This window comes from Pseudophryne corroboree (assembly GCF_028390025.1).
Source record: "Pseudophryne corroboree isolate aPseCor3 chromosome 3 unlocalized genomic scaffold, aPseCor3.hap2 SUPER_3_unloc_51, whole genome shotgun sequence".
NCBI lineage: Eukaryota > Metazoa > Chordata > Amphibia > Anura > Myobatrachidae > Pseudophryne > Pseudophryne corroboree.
The window spans coordinates 22,889-43,732 of record NW_026967543.1 but is presented as its reverse complement, the minus strand read 5'-3'; the positions used below and the strand labels follow the sequence as shown (position 1 = coordinate 43,732).

Sequence of the window (20,844 nt, the reverse complement as noted above, 5' to 3'; positions counted from 1 at the left end):
GAGTCTGGATGTGTAGCACTCCCTTTACAAAAGTCTGGACTTCTGGGAGAGAAGCCAATTCCTTCTGAAAATTCTTTCATAGATAGGGCCGAAATCTGTACCTTAATGGAGCCTAACTTCAGGCCCATATCCACTCCTGTCTGTAGAAAGTGGAGAAAACGGACCAGGTGGAAATCTTCCATAGGAGCATTCTTGGCTTCACACCAAGATACATACTTCCTCGAGATACGGTGATAATGTTTCGCCGTCACCTCCTTCCTAGCCTTTATCAGAGTAGGGATGACCTCCTCCGGAATACCTTTCCCAGCTAGGATTCGGTTTTAAACCGCCACGCCGTCAAACGTAACCGCGGTAAGTCTTGGAACACGCAGGGCCCCTGCTGCAACAGGTCCTCCCTGAGAGGAAGAGGCCATGGATCTTCTGTGAGCATCTCCTGAAGATCTGAATACCAGGCCCTTCGAGGCCAATCTGGAACAATGAGTATTGTCTGCACTCTTTTTTGTCTTATGATTCTCAATACTTTTGAGATGAGAGGAAGAGGAGGGAACACATAGACCGACTTAAACACCCATGGTGTCACCAGGGCGTCCACCGCTACTGCCTGAGGGTTCCTTGACCTGGCACAATACCTCCGAAGCTTCTTGTTGAGGCGTGACGCCATCATGTCTATTTGAGGAAGTCCCCAAAGACTTGTTATCTCTGCAAAAACTTCTTGATGAAGTCCCCACTCTCCTGGATGGAGATCGTGTCTGCTGAGGAAGTCTGCTTCCCAGTTGTCCACTCCCGGAATGAATACTGCTGACAGAGCGCTTACGTGATTTTCCGCCCAGCGTAGAATCCTGGTGGCATCCGCCATTGCCACTCTGCTCTTTGTCCCGCCTTGGCGATTTACATGAGCCACGGCTGTGACTTTGTCTGATTGAATCAGAACCGGTAGGTTGCGAAGAAGATTCTCCGCTTGTCGTGGTTGTATATGGCCCTTAATTCCAGTATGTTGATGTTTAGACAAGTCTCCTGGCTTGACCATAGTCCTTGAAAATTCCTTCCTTGTGTGACTGCTCCCCATCCTCAGAGGCTCGCGTCCGTGGTCACCAGAACCCAGTCTTGAATGCCGAACCTGCAACCCTCTAGAAGGTGAGCACTCTGCAGCCACCACAGGAGAGACACCCTGGCCCTGGTGGACAGGCTTATTTTCTGATGAATTTGAAGATGGGACCCGGACCACTTGCCCAGAAGGTCCCACTGAAAAGTCCTCGCATGAAACCTGCCGAAGGGGATGGCCTCGTAGGTCGCCACCATTTTCCCCAGTACTCGAGTGCATTGATGGACTGACACTCTCTTCGGTTTTAACAGGTCTCTGACCATGTTCTGGAGTTCCTGGGTTTTTTCCATCGGGAGAAATACCCTCTTTTGTTCTGTGTCCAGAATCATTCCTAAGAAAGACAACCGAGTCGTTGGAACCAACTGCGACTTTGGTAGATTTAGAATCCAGCCATGCTGCTGCAGCGCTCTCAGGGAGAGCGACACGCTTTTCTGCAACTTTTCCTTTGATCTCGCTTTTATCAGTAGATCATCCAAGTACAGGATAATAGTGACACCTTGCCTCCGCAGGAGCACCATCATTTCCGCCATTACCTTGGTGAAAACCCCAAACGGCAATGTCTGAAACTTGTAATGACAGTCCTGTCCACCGAATCTCAGGTATGCCTGATGAGGAGGATATATGGGGACATGAAGGTATGCATCCTTTATGTCTAGTGACACCATAAAATACCCCCCTTTCAGGCTGGAGATAACTGCCCGGAGCGATTCCATCTTGAACTTGAACTTTTTCAAGTACAGGTTTAGGGATTTTAAATTTAGAATGGGTCTGACCGAGCCATCCGGTTTCGGGACCACAAATAGGGTTGAATAGTACCCTTTCCCCTGTTGTATTAGGGGAACCTTGATAATCACTTACTGTTGACACAGCTTTTGAATTGCAGCTAAAACTATCTCCCTCGCTGGGGGAGAAGCTGGTAAAGCCAATTTGAAAAATCGGCGAGGAGGCACGTCTTCGAATTCCAGCTTGTAGCCTTGGGATACAATTTCCATCGCCCAAGGATCCACGTCCGACTGAACCCAGACGTGGCTGAAGAGTCGAAGACATGACCCCACCGGCGCGGACTCCCTCAGTGGAGCCCCAGCGTCATGCGGTGGATTTAGTAAAAGCCGGTGAGGACTTCTGCTCCGGGCATTCTTTTCCCCCTACCTTTACCTCTGGCGAGGAAGGAAGAGCCCTGATCTCTTCTGGACTTATGCGACGAAAGGACTGCATCTGATACTGTGGTGTTTTCTTTTGCTGTGGGAGAACATAAGGCAAAAAAATAGATTTACTCGCAGTAGCTGTGGAAACCAGGCCCGCGAGACCTTCCCCAAATAAAACCTCACCCTTGTAAGGCAAAACTTCCATATGCCTCTTTGAGTCGGCATCACCTGTCCATTGGCGGGACCACAGTGCTCGCCTAGCAGAAATCGCCATGGCGTTGGCTCCCGAACCTAGCAGCCCAACGTCTCTCTGAGCGTCTCTCATATATAAGACTGCGTCTTTAATGTGACCTAAGGTCAATAAAATGGTATCCCTATCTAGGGTATCAATGTCAGCTGACAAGGTATCTGTCCAAGCTGCTACTGCGCTACAAACCCAAGCTGATGCTATTGCCGGTCTGAGTAAAGCACCCGTATGTGTATAAATAGATTTTAAGGTAGTCTCCTGTCTGCGATCAGCAGGATCCTTGAGGGCTGCCGTGTCAGGAGACGGTAGCGACACCTTCTTGGACAAGCGCGTTAAAGCCTTGTCCACCCTGGGCGAGGATTCCCAATGTACCCTGTCCTGTGCAGGGAAAGGATACGCCATAAGAATCCTCTTGGGAATCTGCAGTTTCTTGTCTGGAGTTTCCCAAGCTTTTTCTAATAACTCGTTCAGTTCATGAGATGGGGGAAAGGTTACCACAGGTTTCTTTTCTTTAAACATGTGCACCTTCGTGTCAGGGACAGAGGGGTCATCTGTGATATGCAAAACATCTTTTATTGCAATAATCATATAATGAATACTTTTGGGCACCCTTGGGTGTAACCTCGCATCATTGTAGTCGACACTGGAGTCAGAATCCGTGTCGGTATCAGTGTCTGCTATTTGGGATAGGGGACGTTTTTGAGACCCTGAAGGGCCCTGTGACACGATCAAAGCCATGGATTGACTCCCTGTTTTTTCCCTGGACTCTGCTTTGTCCAATCTCTTATGTAATAAAGTCACATTTGCATTTAAAACATTCCACACATCCAACCAATCAGGTGTCGGCGTTGCCGACGGAGACACCACAATCATCTGCTCCACCTCCTCCTTAGATGATCCTTCCGCTTCAGACATGCCGACATACACGTACCGACACCCCCACACACTCAGGAATATATCTATATGGAGACTGATCCCCCAATAAGGCCCTTTGGAGAGACAGAGAGAGAATATGCCAGCACACACCCAGCGCCACCGGACACTGGAATAAAATCCCAGTTAGTATTCAGCGCTTTTATATATATCTACAAATACACTCACTGCACCAATTAAATGTGCCCCCCCCCCCCTCCCTCTTTTTTGCCCTCTGTAACCTTGTTCAGTAGGGCAGAGTCTGGGGAGCCATCTTCTCTGCAGTGTGCTGTGGAGAAAATGGCGCTGGTTAGTGCTGGAGGACCAAGCCCCGCCCCCTCGCCGGCGGGCTTCGGTCCTGCTCAAATTATTTATACTGGTGGGGGTTTATTAATATTCTGCCTCCGCAGTATCTATTCTTTATGCCAGTGTCCCCAGAGGTTTTTATTGCTGCCCAGGGCACCCCCCCGGCGCCCTGCACACTTACAGTGCCCACTGTGTGTGTTTGTGTGGGACAATGGCGCTGTGCGTTACCTCAGTGAAGATCTGAAGTCTTCTGCAGCCTTTGAAGTATTATTTTTTTCTTAATACTCACCCAGCTTCTATCTTCCGGCTCTGTGAGGTGGACGGCAGCGCGGCTCCGGGACGAACGGCGAGGGTGAGACCTGCGTTCCGACCCTCTGGAGCTAATGGTGTCCAGTAGCCTAAGAAGGAGAGCCTATCATTTAAGTAGGTCTGCTTCTCTCCCCTCAGTCCCACGATGCAGGGAGCCTGTTGCCAGCAGTGCTCCCTGAAAATAGAAAACCTAACAAAAAGTCTATTTCAGAGAAACTCAGGAGAGCTCCCGTGTAATGCACCCAGTTTCCCCTGGGCACAGAATCTAACTGAGGTCTTGAGGAGGGGCATAGAGGGAGGAGCCAGTGCACACCCATTCTAAAGTCTTTAGAGTGCCCATGTCTCCTGCGGAGCCCGTCTATACCCCATGGTCCTTACGGAGTCCCCAGCATCCTCTAGGACGTAAAAGAAAAGGAGACTTACATGACAGCATTTCTAAATCTGACACTCTTCTAGGTGATGTCATAGTCAGTAGAAAGAGTACTTTAGCCGTCAACCATTTAAGATCCACTTTATTAAGTGGTTCACACGGAGCCCCTTGAAGGGCTTTGAGGACCAGACTTAAATCCCAAGGTACTGCAGGAGAAAAAAAAAAGATGGTTGAATGCGCAGCATTCCCTGGAAAAAAAGTACGCACATCCTGCAAAGTGGCAATTTTTTTTTGGAACCAGTCAGTCAATGCTGATAATTGAACTCTCAAGGAAGCCACCTTCAAACCCTTATCCATTCCTGCCTGAAGGAAATCCAAGACTCTGGATACTCTGAAAGATTTTGGATCTATACTTCTTTCGCTTCACCAATGAATATAGGCTTGCCATATTCGGTGATAAATGCGAGCAGAGGAAGGTTTCCTTGCTCTGAGCTTAGTTTGAATTACTTCAGGATAGAGGTTTCAACAGCAATGCCGTCAAAGACAGCCGATCCAGATGCCTGTGATAACAAGGACCCTGCATCTGTAGATCTGGACGTTGAGGGAGCAGAATTGGAACATCCAACGACATCCTCTGCAGATCTATGTACCAATGCCTTCTGGGTCAAGCAGGAAGCCATCAGAATCATGGCGCCCCTTGCTTGCTTTATTTTCTTCACCACCGTGGGTAGCAGGGAGATTGGAGGAAACAGATATGCCAGATGAATGTCCCATTTCACTGACAGTGGGTCCACAAGGATCGCTCTGGGATCCTTTGTTCTTGACCCGTATGCTGGTACTTTGCTGTTCAGATGGGATGCCATGAGATCTATCTCTGGCAACCCCCACTTACCTACTAGAGTCTGAAAGCCTCCCGGATGTAGAGCTCATTCGATTGCTTGAATGGTGTGTCGACTGAGAAAGTCCACTTCCCAGTTTAGGACTCCTGGAACGCACACTACGGACAATGCTGGAAGATGGAGTTCTGCCCACCTTAGTATGTGACTCACCTCCTTCATTGCTTTTTGGCTGCGAGTTCCTCCCTGATGGTTGAGGTACGCTACTACAGTTGCATTGTCTGAACAGATCTGGACTGGTTTTCCTTGCAGAATGTCCTTTGCCTGAATCAGTGCCATGTATATGGTCCGGAGGTCCAACAGGTTTATTGGCAGGCGACTTTCTTCTGTGGTCCATTGTCCCTGGAACCATAATTTTCCGGACACTGCTCCCCAGCCCTGAAAACAGGATCTCCCAATCTGATATCCAAAAGGGTTTCCCTTTGTTTAGATGGGTTGTTTGTAGCCACCAGGCTAATGACTTTCTTACCTTGTGAATCAGCTGCTGCAGAGGTCTTGAGTGGAATTGTGCATATTCCACCATGTCGAAGGTTGACACCATCAAATCCATCACTCAGACTGCTGCGTGAATTGATATTGTCTGACTGTGTATTAATTCCCGAGTCATTAACTGCACCTTGGATATCTTTTCCTGAGGTAAAAATAAGATTTTGAACCTACCGGTAAATCTTTTTCTCCTAGTCCGTAGAGGATGCTGGGGACTCTGTAAGGACCATGAGGGATAGACAGGCTCCGCAGGAGACATGGGCACTTTAAGAAAGACTTTAGATTTGGGTGTGCACTGGCTCCTCCCTCTATGCCCCTCCTCCAGCCTCAGTTAGAGAAACTGTGCCCAGAGGAGACGGACAGTACGAGGAAAGGATTTTGGTTAATCCAAGGGCAAGATTCATACCAGCCCACACCATCCACACCGTATAACTTGTGATATACTAACCAGTTAACAGTATGAAAAAACGACATAGCATCAGTCCAGGACCGATGAAACTATAACATAACCCTTATTTAAGCAATAACTATATACAAGTCTTGCAGAAGTAGTCCACACTTGGGAAGGGCACCCAGCATCCTCTATGGACTACGAGAAAAAGATTTACCGGTAGGTTTAAAATCTTATTTTCTCTTACGTCCTAGAGGATGCTGGGGACTCCGTAAGGACCATGGGGATTATACCAAAGCTCCCAAACGGGCGGGAGAGTGCGGATGACTCTGCAGCACCGATTAAGCAAACAGGAGGTCCTCCACGGCCAGGGTATCCAACTTAGAGAACCTTGCAAAGGAGTTAGAACCCGACCAAGTAGCTGCTCGGCACAGCTGTAGCGCCGAGACCCCTCGGGCAGCCGCCCAAGTAGAGCCCACTTTCCTAGTGGAATGGGCCTTGACCGATTTAGGTAACAGCAATCCCGCCATAGAATGCGCCTGCTGAATCGTGTTACTGATCCAGCGAGCAATAGTCTGCTTTGAAGCAGGGCCACCAATTTTGTTGGTTGCATACATGACAAACAGTGCTTCTGTTTTTCTGACTGTAGCCGTTCTGGCCACGTAAATTTTCAAAGCCCTGACCACATCAAGGGACTCGGGATCCTCCAAGTCATGCGTAGCCACAAGCACCACAATAGGTTGGTTAATATGAAAGGATGAAACCACTTTTGGCAGGAATTGAGGACGGGTCTGCAATTCCGCTCTATCCATATGTAAAACCAGATAGGGGCTTTTATGTGATAAAGTCGCTAATTCCGACACTCGCCTAGCCGAAGCCAAGGCTAAAAACATGACCACCTTCCAAGTGAGATATTTCAACTCCACCATTTTAAGTGGTTCAAACCAGTGTGACTTAATGAAACTTAACACCTCGTTAAGGTCCCAAGGCGCCACCGGAGGTACAAAAGGAGGCTGAATATGCAGTACTCCCTTCACAAAGGTCTGTACTTCAGGAAAAGAGAGGCCAATCCCTTTTGAAAGAAAATGGATAAGGCCGAAATCTGGACCTTAATAGATCTTATTTTAGGGCCAAATTCACTCAAGTTTGCAGAAAGCGAAGGAAGCGGCCCAGATGGAATTCTTCCGTAGGAACATTCCTGGCCACACACCAAGAAACATATTTCCGCCATATACGGTGATAACGTCCTTCCTAGCCTTTATTAGCGTAGGAATGACATCATCCGGAATACCCTTTTCCGCTAGGATCCGGCGTTCAACCGCCATGCTGTCCAACGCAGCCGCGGTTAGTCTTGGAATAGACAGGGCCCCTGTTGCAACAGGTCCTGTCTTAGAGGAAGAGGCCACGGATCTTCTGTGAACATTTCCTGCAGATCCGGATACCAGGTCCTTCATGGCCAATCTGGAACAATGAGGATTGTACTCACTCCTCTTTTTCTTACTATTCTCAACACCTTGGGTATGAGAGGAAGAGGAGAAAATACATAGACCGACTGGAACACCCACGGTGTCACTAGGGCGTCTACAGCTACTGCCTGAGGGTCTCTTGACCTGGTGCAATACCTCTTTAGCTTTTTGTTGAGGCGGGACGCCATCATGTCTATCTGTGGCCGTCCCCACTGACTTGCAATCTGTGCGAAGGCTTCCTAAAGACGTCACCTCTTGGATGCAGGTCGTGTTTGCTGAGGAAGTCTGCTTCTCAGTTGTCCACTCCCGGAATGAACTGCTGAAAATGCGCTTACATGATTTTCCGCCCAGCTGAGAATCCTGGTGGCTTCTGCCATTTCCACTCTGCTCTTTGTGCCGCCTTGGTGGTTTACATGAGCCACTGCGGTGATGTTGTCTGACTGGATCAGAACCGGTAGGTTGCGAAGCAATGTCTCCGCTTGCCGAATACAATTTTTTTGACTTGACCCAAAGACCTTGGAAGTTTCTTCCCTGTGTGACTGCTCCCCAACCTTGGAGGCTCGCGTCCGTGGCTACCAGAACCCAGTCCTGGTTGGCGAACCTGCGACCCTGCAGAAGGTGAGCACTCTGCAGCCACCATAGGAGAGACACCCTGACCTTAGGGGACAGGGTGACTAACTGATGCATCTTTAGATGTGATCATGACAACTTGTCCCGTAGATCCCATTGGAAGGTCCTCGTATGGAACCTGCCGATGGGAATGGCCCGTAAGATGCCACCATCTTTCCCAGGACCCGAGTGCAGTGATGAACTGACACCTGTTTTTTGCTTTAATAGGTTTTTTACCGGAGTCATTAGTTCCTGGGCCTTCTCTATCGGAAGATAAACCCCTTTCTGGTCCGTATCCTGAATCATACCCAAGAAGGGCAGACGAGTCATAGGAACCAACTGTGACTTCGGGATATTGAGAATACAGCAGTGTTGCTGTGACACCTTCAGCAAAAGTGACATGCTGTTTAACAACTGCTCTTTTGATCTCGCCCTTATTAGGGCGATAATTATGGAATAATTGTGACTCCTTGCTTGCGTAGGAGCACCATCATTTCCGCCAATTACCCTGAAATTGGTAATGACAATCCTGTACCGCAATTGTCAGGTACGCCTGATGGGGTGGATAAATGGGAACATGAAGGTATGCAGCCTTTATGTCTAGATACACCATAAAATCCCCCCTCCAGGCTGGCGATGATCGATCTGAGCGATTCCACCTTGAATTTGAACCTTTTCAAGTATAGGTTCACAGATTTTAATTTTAAAATAGGTCTGACCGAACCGTCCGGTTTTGGGACTACAGCCAAGGTTGAGTAATATCTCCTTCCTTGTTGAAGGAGGGGAACCTTGAGCACCACCTGTTGGAGATACAATGTGTGAATTGTATTTAATATTATCTCCCTTTCTGGGGGAGAAGCCGGTAGGGACGATAAGGAAAACCGGCGAGGAAGCACCTCTTCGAATTCCAGCTTGTAACCCTGAGAAACAATTTCTAATGCCAAGGGATCCACCTGTGAGTGAACTCATATGTGGCTGAAGAGTCGAAGACGCACTCCCACTGGGGCGGACTCCCTTAGCGGAGCCCCAGCGTCATGCGGTAGATTTAGTAGAGGCCGGGGAGGACTTCTGTTCCTGGGAACTAGCTGTGCCCTTACCTCTGGTAAGAAAGGACGCTCCTCGTAGTTTCTTGTTTTTATGCGTCCGAAAGGACTGCATTTGATAATGTCGTGCTTTCTTAGGCTGTGAGGGAATATAAGGCAAAAGATCAGATTTACCAGCTATAGCTGTGGAGACCAGGTCCGAGAGCCCTTCTCCACACAATTCCTCACCCTTGTAAGGTAAAGCCTCCATATGCCTCTTTTAGTCAGCATCACCTGTCCATTGCATGTTCCACAGGACACGTCTAGTAGAAATCTACATAGCGTTGACTGTAGAACCCAGTAGACCAATGTCTTTTTGGGCCTGTCTTATATATAAGACAGTATCTTTTATATATCCTAGGGTCAATAACAAGGTATCCTTAGCTAGGGTTTCAATCTCCGCTGATAAGGTATCTGTCCACGCTGCTACAGCGCTATAAACCCATGCCGACACAATCGCCGGTCTGAGTAGTGTACCAGAATGTGTGTAAATGGACTTCAAAGTACTTTTCTGCATGAAATCTGCAGGATCCCTGAGGGTAGCTGTATCTTGGTATGTCAGCATCTTGGTATGTCAGCGCTACCTTTCTTGGTAAACGTGTCAACGCCTTGTCCACCCTAGAGGAGGATTCCCATCGTATCCTGGCCCTAGCAGGGAAAGGATACGCCATGAGAATTCTCTTGGGAAACTGCAGTTTCTTGTCTGGAGATTCCCGCTCTTTTTCACACAATTCATTTGGTTCATGAGAGGGGGGAAATGTTATCTCAGCTTTCTTCCCCTTAAACATGTGTACCCTTGTTTCAGGGACAGATGAGTCATCATATATATGCAAATCATCTTTTATTACAATAATCATATATTGAATACTTTTCTGTCATTTTGGCTGTAACTTTGCATTATCATAGTCGACACTGGAATCAAACTCCATGTCGGTATCAGTGTCTATTATTTTGGATAGTGAGCATTGAGAGACTCTGAAGGTCTCTGCGACATAGGGACAGACATGGGTAGATTTCCTGTCTGTTCTCTAATCTTTTGTGCAATAAATTTACCTCAGCACTTAATTCCACATATCCAGTCAGGTGTCGGCGTTGTCGACAGAGACACCACACACACACACACACTTTTGCTCCATATCCTCCTTAGGAGAGCCTTTTACCTCAGACATGTCGACACACATGTACCGACACACCACACACACAGGGGATGCCCTTTTTGAAGACAGTTCCCCCACAAGGCCCTTTGGAGAGACAGAGAGAGAGAGTATGCCAGCACACACCCAGCGCTATATGACCCAGGAAAAAACACACAATGTGTTTACCCAGTAGCGCTGTAATACTATTATTTGCTGCCAATTATGTGCCCCCCCCCTCTCTCTGAAACCCCCTTTCACCGTGGATAAGCAGAGGAGAGTCCGGGGAGCTTCCTCTCAGCTGTGCTGTGGAGAAAATGGCGCTGGTGAGTGCTGAGGGAGAAGCCCCGCCCACTCGGCGGCGGGCTTCTGTCCCGCTTAAATATAATAAAAACTGTCGGGGGCTCTTTATATATACAGTGCCTAGCTGTATATATATCTCTTTTGCCAGAAATGAGGTTTATATTGCTGCCCCGGGTGCCCCCCCCCCCCCCCCGCGCCCTTACAGTGACTGCTCTGTGTGAGGTGTATGGGAGCAATGGTGCACAGCTGCACTGCTGTGCGTTACCTCAGTGAAGATCATGAAGTCTTCTGCCGCCTGTGAAGTCTTCTTTTCTTCTCATACTCACCCGGCTTCTGTCTTCCGGCTCTGTGAGGAGGACGGCGGCGCGGCTCTGGGACGAACTCCATGGTGAGACCTGTGTTCAGACTCCCTCTGGAGCTAATGGTGTCCAGTAGCCTAAGAAGCAGAGCCTTGAAACTCACAGAAGTAGGTCTGCTTCTCTCCCCTCAGTCCCTCGATGCAGGGAGTCTGTTGCCAGCAGAGCTCCCTGAAAATAAAAAACCTAACAAATATACTTTCTGACAGGAAACTCAGGAGAGCTCTCTGTAATGCACCCAGCTCCTCTGGGCACAGTATCAAACTGAGGTCTGGAGGAGGGGCAGAGAGGGAGGAGCCAGTGCACACCAAATCTAAAGTCTTTCTTAAAGTGCCCATGTCTCCTGCGGAGCCTGTCAATCCCCATGGTCCTCACGGAGTACCCAGCATCCTCTAGGACGTAAGAGAAAAGTAGATAGAAATTTAGTGCTGTAAAACCCGTACTCCAGTAGAGTGGGATACAGGGAGACTCACCCCACTTCCAGGATCGATCAATACGTTCACGAACGCTGAGTGGATCCAGACGCTACTAGTGTACACTACCGCTCCGGTAACTTTTTAGTGGACACAGACGCTCAGTAATCGTTAGTGCATGCAGACGCACCCGTCTGCGACCCGATCTCCTAGCGGAAAACTTAGTGTATACAGACGCAGCGGCCTATGCTTGTGACAGAGTCCCCTCGTGGTAGCGTCAGACGGAAGTGAGGCAATCAGTTTATGGCGGGAGACACACGGAAACTGGTCCAGAACTGGGGGAGGGGCGACCAGGAGAGAGTCTGACTCCCCACTGCTGACATCAACCCTAGGGATCGCAGCCTCAAACTAATCCTAGTGCCTTATGATCCCTAAGGCCTAGTGCTGGAGCACCCGTGGTGGCGGCGTGCTAGCTACTGTTTGGTAGTCTCCCCCCAATACAATGCGGCTGTGTCCGAATTCCTCAACTACATGGAACCGATGCCTTACCTTCTCCCCGTGCTCCGGCCACAGCCTGGTAACGTATCCTGAACCTGCTAGTATATCCGACACAGACGCCCGTCGAGACAGCACTTGTACCGTGGGTAAGCGTTGTTGTGTCCCGTCAGATAGTTGTTGGAGCGACTCTTTCCAATATGCGTGTAAGACGCTGTTAGGAAAGATCACTCAAAAAACTATGTAGTAAGACTATAAAAATAAAATGAAAAAAAGCTTAGGGCTGCCAAACACAGCAGCCTGTGACCATGGTCCGGACTCCTTCCACACCAAACAAAAACTGATTTGACCGAGTCGGTGGGCGGGGATATGTGGATGTGGAACCAGCCGGAGAAAATAGTGAGTGTAAGACACATTTATGTATGTAGTAAGGCTACTGGGAGACCTTAGATTGAGCAATATTGGATCTGACCATTACATTCCCTAAAGTCATAACCTCAGAACTGCACAGAGCAAGAACTATTATTCACAAGTAATTAGGAATGTGTTCATCATGAACAAGTCCACAATTACCATCTGAAGGTTACACAATTATTTCAAGTCTACACAACTGATATTTGAGAAAAAAACCTTTAACAGAAAACACCCCTGAAGAAGTCACTATTGATGAAACGCGTTGGTTGACACGCAATTTGGATTTAGAGTGAATTGGAGTGGATAAGAACAAGCCCACCCATGCAAGGGTGACAACAAGTGCAAAACGCTTGTCTTATGATTATACAGATATGTACTTGTGATAAGCTTTTACTCTGTTTTACTTGAAGTTCTAGATTCAAATTTCATTTTGTTTCTGAATCTTATATGAATTGTATTTGGTGAGCTCAGGTCTACTGTATAGCAGAAAATATTTCATACCTGCATCATCTAACAAAATGCATATAAATTAGGCACTCCACAAAAAATAATAATAATTATATTATATACATACATACATATATACACATTTATATATAATCACTAATAATAAATTTCTGCTTGTTACTTTTAATAACATTATCGTGTTGTGTGTAATAACTCTCTACATGTGATATTTGTCATGGACAGCCTTGTGTTATAAACAACCAACTGAGAACAGGGCTGATGGCGGAGGAGGGTGTAGGATAAGAGATTGCTGTAGTGACTGAGCAATGAGAATATGTGACTTCTGTAGTAAGTGTTTATTACTCACCTGTGCTGATATCTGTAGGGATCTCCTCCTCCTTACACTGCTGATCACCCCTCACATACGTCTCTTCTTCTCCCTCTATATCTTCTGCCTTTATATCAGTCACATACGTCTCTTCTTCTCCCTCTATATCTTCTGCCTTTATATCAGTCACATACGTCTCTTCTTCTCCCTCTATATCTTCTGCCTTCATATCAGTCACATACGTCTCTTCTTCTCCCTCTATATCTTCTGCCTTCATATCAGTCACATACTTCTCTTCTTCTCCCTCTATATCTTCTGCCTTTATATCAGTCACATATGTCTCTTCTTCTCCCTCTATATCTTCTGCCTTTATATCAGTCACATACGTCTCTTCTTCTCCCTCTATATCTTCTGCCTTTATATCAGTCACATACGTCTCTTCTTCTCCCTCTATATCTTCTGCCTTTATATCCATCACATACGTCTCTTCTTCTTCCTCTATATCTTCTGCCTTAATATCAGACAGACGTTCTACCTAAATAACCAGAAAAAAAAAAGGATTTATGGTAAGAACTTACCGTTGTTAAATCTCTTTCTGCGCGGTACACTGGGCTCCACAAGGATAAATTCGGGTGTAGAGTAGGATCTTGATCCGGGGCACCAACAGGCTCAAAGCTTTTGACTGTTCCCAAGATGCACTGCGCTGCCTCCTCTATAACCCCGCCTCCGTGCACAGGAGCTCAGTTTTGTTAACCAGCCCAATGTAGTAGCAGGTATCAGAGACGACAATCGCTCGTAGCCAAGTACACCGCAAACTCACCACAGGAAAGGGTGTCAGCGTCTATGCCAATACCAACCCAAAGAAGCGAAGTGTGTCAGGGTGGGCGCCTTGTGGAGCCCACCTCGCAGAAACAGATTTAACAACGGTAAGTTCTTACCAAAAATCTTGTTTTCTGCTGCGGGGTACACTGGGCTCCACAAGGATTAACATCGGGGATGTCCTAAAGCAGTTCCTTATGGGAGGGGAAGCACTGTAGCGGGCACAACAACCCGGTGTCCAAAGGAAGCATCCTGGGAAGCAGCGGTATCGAAGGCATAGAACCTTATAAACGTGTTCCAGCGGACCACATTGCCGCCTTGCACAACTGTTCAAGGGTTGCACCATGGTGGGCCGCCCAAGAAGGTCCAACCGACCGAGTAGAATGGGCTTTAATGGTAGCAGGAACCGGACGACCAGCCTGTACATAACCATGTACAATCACCATTCTAATCCACCTGGCCAAAGTCTGCTTGGAAGCAGGCCTGCCACGTTTGTGAAAACCAAACAACACAAAAAGAGAATCAGATTTCCTAAAAGAGGCAGTTCTCTTCACATAGATACGGAGAGCCCGTACCACATCCAAAGACCGCTCTTTGGAAGACAACTCAGGAGAATTAAAAGCCGGAACCACAATCTCCTGGTTAAGGTGGAAGGAAGACACCACCATAGGCAAATAACCCGGCCGCATTCTAAGAACCGCCCGGTCACGGTGAAAAATGAAATAGGGAGACTTACAGGATAAGGCACCCAAGTCCAATACCCTTCTATCTGAAACAATCGCCAGCAAGAAGAGGACCTTAAGGGACAGCCACTTAAGGTCAGCAGAGGCAGGAGGCTCAAACGGAGACTCTTGCAAGGCCTCCAAAACCACCGACAAGTCCCAAGGGGCCACAGGTGGCAGATATGGAGGCTGAATCCGCAGCACACCCTGAGTGAATGTATGGACATCAGGTAGGGTAGCTATCTTTCTCTGACACCAAACCAACAAAGCAGAGATGTGAACCTTGAGGGATGGCAGAGATGTGAACCTTGAGGGAGGCCAGACGCAGGCCTAAGTCCAGGCCCTGTTGTAGAAAGGCCAATAGTTTGGCCGTACTCAACTTGAAAACGTCATGATTATGAGACGCACACCATGTGAAATAAGCATTCCAGACTCTATGGTAGATCCGAGCAGAAGCCGGCTTACGGGCCTTCAACACAGTTTGAATGACCACCTCAGAGAAACCCTTGGCCCTCAGGATGGAAGCTTCAAGAGCCACGCCGTCAAAGCCAGAAGGGCCAAATCCTGGTAAACACAAAGGCCCTGAACGAGGAGGTCTGGTCATTGTGGAAGTAGAAGGGGATGATCCCACGAGAGACCCAGTAGATCGGAGAACCAGTGCCATCTGGCCACGCTAGAGCAACCAGAAGTAGGTTTCCGCCTTCTTGCTTGAATTCCGTAATACTCTGGGCAGGAGTGACACCGGAGGGAACACATACGGTATCTGAAAGCTCCATGGAATTGCCAGAACGTCCACTAACGCAGCTTGAGTATCCCTTGTCCTTGCTCCGAAGACTGGACCCTTGTGATTGTGTCGAGATGCCATCAGGTCCACATCTGGAAGGCCCCACTTGTCCACGAGGAGGTGAAACACTTCTGGATGGAGGCTCCACTCTCTGGCATCTACGTCCTGATGAATGAGAAAGTCCGCTTCCCAGTTTAGGACCCCCGGAATGAACACTGCTGATATGGCTGGCAGATGACGTTCCACCCACTGAAGAATCTGTGATACTTCCCTCAATGCCATGCGGCTTTGAGTGCCGCCCTGATTGCTGTACGCCACCATAGTGGCATTGTCCGATTCTACTTGAACAGGTCTGTTCTGTATGAGATGCTGGGCCATTGTCAACGCATTGAACACTGCCCGCAGTTCCAGAATATTTATCGGGAGTAGAGACTCCTCCTTGGTCCACCGACCCTGAAGAGAGTGCTGTTCCAACACTACTCCCCAACCTCTTAGACTGGCATCCGTCGTCAGCAGGACCCAGTTGGATATCCAGAAGGGACGGCCCCTGCACAACCGTTGGTCCTGGCGCCACCAGCATAGTGACAGGCGGACCCCCAGAGACAAGGAGATCATGTGAAACCTGATACGGTGAGGCAGGCCGTCCCACTTGGACAGAATCAAATTCTGCAGAGGGCGAGAATGGAATTGAGCATACTCCACCATGTCGAAAGCCGACACCATGAGACCTAGCACTTGCATTGCCGAATGAATCAACACTTGCGGACGAGATAGGAAGCATTGAATCCTGTCCTGAAGTTTCAGGACTTTCTCCTTAGACAGGAACAACTGCTGGTTGTGAGTGTCCAATAACGCTCCCAGGTGTACCATGCTCCGAGCAGGAACCAGGGAGGATTTCTTCCAGTTGATCAGCCACCCATGGGCTTTCATGCACTGGACCGTCAGATCGAGATGACACAAGAGAAGATCTGGGGAATTCGCCAGGATCAACAATTCATCCAGATACAGTAGGATCCTGACCCCTTGACGGCGGAGTGAAGCAGTCATGACCGCCATATCTTTGGTGAAAACTCGGAGAGCCGTTGTCAAACCAAAGGGTAACGCCTGAAATTGGTAACGTAGGTTGCACACCGCAAACCTCAGGTACTGCTGATGAGATACCGCAATAGGAATATGCAGGAAGGCATCCTGTATGTCCAGGGAGACCATAAAGCCCCCAGGCTCCAAGGCCAGAACAACAGAGCGCAGAGTTTCCATACGAAACTTGGGAGACCCGCACATGCTTGTTCAAGGACTTCAGATTGAGAATGGGCCGTGAGGAACGTCCGGTTTCGGGACTAGGAACAGCAATGAATAGTACCCGTTGCCTCTTTGATCTAGAGGCACCTGTACCACCACCCCGGTGGACAGGAGGGAGTGCACCACCAAATGCAAAGTGTTTGCTTTTGCCGAATCCAGAGGCACATCTGTCAAACAAAATCGATGAGGGGGGCGATTCTTGAAGGGTATGGCGTAACCTCGAGCGATGACTTCCCTTACCCAGTTATCCGAAGTGGTCTGCAACCATTCCTGGGCAAAACCTGGAAGTCGGCCCCCCACCTTGGGATCCCCCAGTGGGAGGCATGCCCCGTTATGTGGCAGGCTTGTCAGTTTTGGAAGCAGGCTGATGGGCGGCCCAGGCACGATTCGGTCTGGGCTTGGCAGGTCTGGAAGCACGAGCTTGCTTTGGGCACGCCTGACCTTTTGCTTTTCCTGGAGGACGAAAGGGCAGAGGGAAAGTACTTTTAGCCTTCTGTGCGGAAGGAGCCGTACTAGGTAGGCAAGCAGTTTTAGCAGTAGCCAGATCAGCCACAATCTTATTGAGGTCTTCTCCGGAGAGAATGTCTCCCTTGAAAGGAAGCACCTGCAGGGTTTTCTTGGAAACCACATCCACCGAACAGAATCTCAACCAAAGGATACGTCTGGCCAAGACAGACGTAATAGCAGCCTTGGTCTCGAGCACCCCGGCATCGGTGCCCGCCTCCTTAAGGTACAGAGAAGCCGTGGTAATATACGAGAGACATTGTGGAGCATGGAAAGCAGTTCCGCCTCAAGCTCCTGAGCCCACGCCTCAACAGCTTCAGCAGCCCAAGTTGCTGCAATGGTTGGCCTATGCACAGCCCCCATTAGGGTATAAATCGCTTTTAAACAACCCTCCACACGTCTATCCATCGGTTCCTTCAGGGAGGTGACGGTAGTTACTTGTAGAGCAGAGGAACAAACATTTCCTCCATTACGTCTGCGGTCTCACTACCACGCAGTGTGGGAGAAGCCCCAGCGTTGTTGCCACGTGTAGCAGACATAAGAGCGTGCACAATATTGGGCAACCTGGTACAAGGTGTAAACAGCAAAAAGGTTAGAAAAGCCGTCCCGTGTGCAAGATAGCTGCTAGTCAGTGTAACACTTCTAGAGGTATCCCTTTTAACCTCCACCAAGAATATAGATAGCAAACAAAAATTGAAGTATACACTTAACCAGCGCTTTTCCAATGTTCCATAGGATGGCTCATTCGCATTAACCCTTTCCGTTTAGGATATACAAGGTATGCAAAAAGAAAAAAATGGAAAGTATATAGTGTAACATCGTTTTAATATACACAAATAGACAGACAACAATTAAACTGGTTCTATGATGAACATAAAAGTGCAGTGCATGGCATAATATAGTTCCTTTTTAGGGAGGTGGCTTTCCCGTCAATAGTTAACAGCGGATAATTACCAGTATAATCTGAACTGTGGTGTAGACAGTTCAAATCACGCTCAGAACAAATAATCCCACGGTATCCCTCCTCAAGGATCGTCAGAGCTTTCGGCAGTTCTCCTGTGTGGCAAAGATCGGGTCGCCTCCTCCACCACCAACGCGTTTCTTCCCCTAACTGGGGTCTTTGTCAAGGTGTAAGTATGCCTCCTGTCTGGTCCTTCCTTCCTTTTAAATCAACAGTCACAAGGTGTAGCAGGAATATACCCAGCAAGAACACCCGGTGATGTGACTATGACAGCACAAACCGGGAGTTCAAGAGATATAAATCAATATGGTGACTATAAATCACAAGGAAAAATACACAGCAAGTATATCTTGTGATACAATCCTATATTATACAGAAAGACATCTGATACACTTAGTCACTCAGGTACAGCAATATAGGAATAGCCCGCTGAGTGAAATACCCTAAACTAGATCACTGGATCGCGGTAAAGTGCGGCCAGAGAGACCCCTTACCTCCCCAGTACCTGCGGCCCCACGATCCGGGAGGACGGCGGCGAGTGTGTGACTGATGCTGTGAAAGAACCGGAGCCTCCGCTGCAGTGACCCGGCAACCAGGGCTCGGGAGTATACAGCGCCGCTGGAAGTGATGGAGCTGCAGTCGGGGACGTCTGTGAGATGTTGCCGGCTGCAGCCCTGTTACTCTGTCAGAAGAATCTTCAGTCTTTTCCTTTACAATAAACCCATCAATAGGCTGCCTAATGCAGCACCCCTGTTATGTGCCTACTTACTGCAAGACACCAACCTACTGACTGAGCTCCTGTGCACGGAGGCGGGGCTATAGAGGAGGTGGGGCTATAGAGGAGGTGGGGCTATAGAGTAGGCGGCACTGAGCATCTTGGGAACAGTCAAAAGCTTTGAGCCTGTTGGTGCCTTGGATCAAGATCCTACTCTACACCCGATGTTAATCCTTGTGGAGCCCAGTATACCTCGCAGCAGAAAATACAATGGCATTTACATAGTGATTAAACTGAGGTGAAACAGTATAATATCAGTGTATAAGTCACGCTGCTCTACTCTCACCCTAAACCCCACCTACCTGATCCTCCTGTGGGGTCCTGTGATTCTCCTCTGTACAATCCTGGGAATACAGAGGACGGGGACATCTCTCTGGGGTATCTCTGTTACTGGGCCCATCTGTAGGAGACACACAGTGACTGAGTACAGTGTATATATGCGATTATCAGGTGATGTGTGTATATAGGGGGCCCCCATACCTGCTCTCCCCTGTACAATACATGACAGTCTCCTCTTACCCAGTGATGTGAGGGGCCGGTGATTCTCCATCATCACGTCCTAGTACAGACCCCTGTGTTCCTCTATATACTCCTCCTCCTGCATGGAGACATAGACAGTGACATCCTGACACCTTATAGCAGAGCTGGCCAAACCAGTCCTCGAGATCTACCAACAGTACACATTTTCCAGACCACCTAGCTGGTGCACAGGTGTAGTCATTACTAATTAAGATGTGCTGCATTCATTCCTAACTGACAATTCTACAGATCTCCAGGAGGCCTGGAAACATGAACTGTTGGTAGATCTCGAGGACCGGTTTGGCCAGCCCTGCCTTATAGGAACCTGACACACACAGTGATACAGTCATCACCCAGACACATCCCCTGGTGTTACTGTATAATGCCCCATTCCCAGCAGTCACCTCTCCAGTCATCACCCAGACACGTCCCCTGGTGTTACTGTATAATGTCCCATTCCCAGCAGTCACCTCTCCAGTCATCACCCAGACACGTCCCCTGGTGTTACTGTATAATGCCCCATTCCCAGCAGTCACCTCTCCAGTCATCACCCAGACACATCCCCTGGTGTTACTGTATAATGCCCCATTCCCAGCAGTCACCCCTCCAGTCATCACCCAGACACATCCCCCGGTGTTACTGTATAATGTCTCATTCCCAGCAGTCCCCTCTCCAGTCATCACCCAGACACATCCCCTGGTGTTACTGTATAATGCCCAATTCCCAGCAGTCACCTCTCCAGTCATCACCCAGACACATCCCCCGGTGTTACTGTATAATGCCCCATTCCCAGCAGTCACCTCTCCAGTCATCACACAGACACGTCCCCTGGTGTTACTGTATAATGCCCCATTCCCAGCATTCACCTCTCCAGACATCACCCAGACATATCCCCTGGTGTTACTGTATAATGCCTTATTCCCAGCAGTCACCTCCCCAGTCATCACCCAGACACATCCCCTGGTGTTACTGTATAATGTCCCATTCCCAGCAGTCACCTCTCCAGTCATCACCCAGACACTTCCCCTGGTATTACTGTATAATGCCCCATTCCCAGCAGTCACCTCTACAGTCATCACCCAGACACATCCCCTGGTGTTACTGTATAATGCCCCATTCCCAGCAGTTACGTCTCCAGTCATCACCCAGACACATCCCCTAGTGTTACTGTATAATGTTACATTCCCAGCAGTCACCTCTCCAGTCATCACCCAGACACGTCCCCTGGTGTTACTGTATAATGCCCCATTC

General features: G+C 48.6%; 1 protein-coding gene across 1 annotated transcript in view; it reads right to left on the bottom strand.

The window, feature by feature from the left end:
- The window catches only part of LOC134984402 (oocyte zinc finger protein XlCOF22-like), a 43,868-nt gene extending 26,709 nt beyond the window's left edge, over positions 1-17,159 (bottom strand). Inside the window, exons 1-2 of the mRNA XM_063949992.1 lie at positions 17,135-17,159; positions 13,250-13,741 (exon numbers count right to left, since the gene is read on the bottom strand). Of these exons, the coding sequence (XP_063806062.1) occupies positions 13,250-13,741; positions 17,135-17,159 (517 nt within the window). The remainder of the gene's footprint in view (positions 1-13,249; positions 13,742-17,134) is intronic.
- Between the last annotated feature and the right edge of the window lie 3,685 nt (positions 17,160-20,844).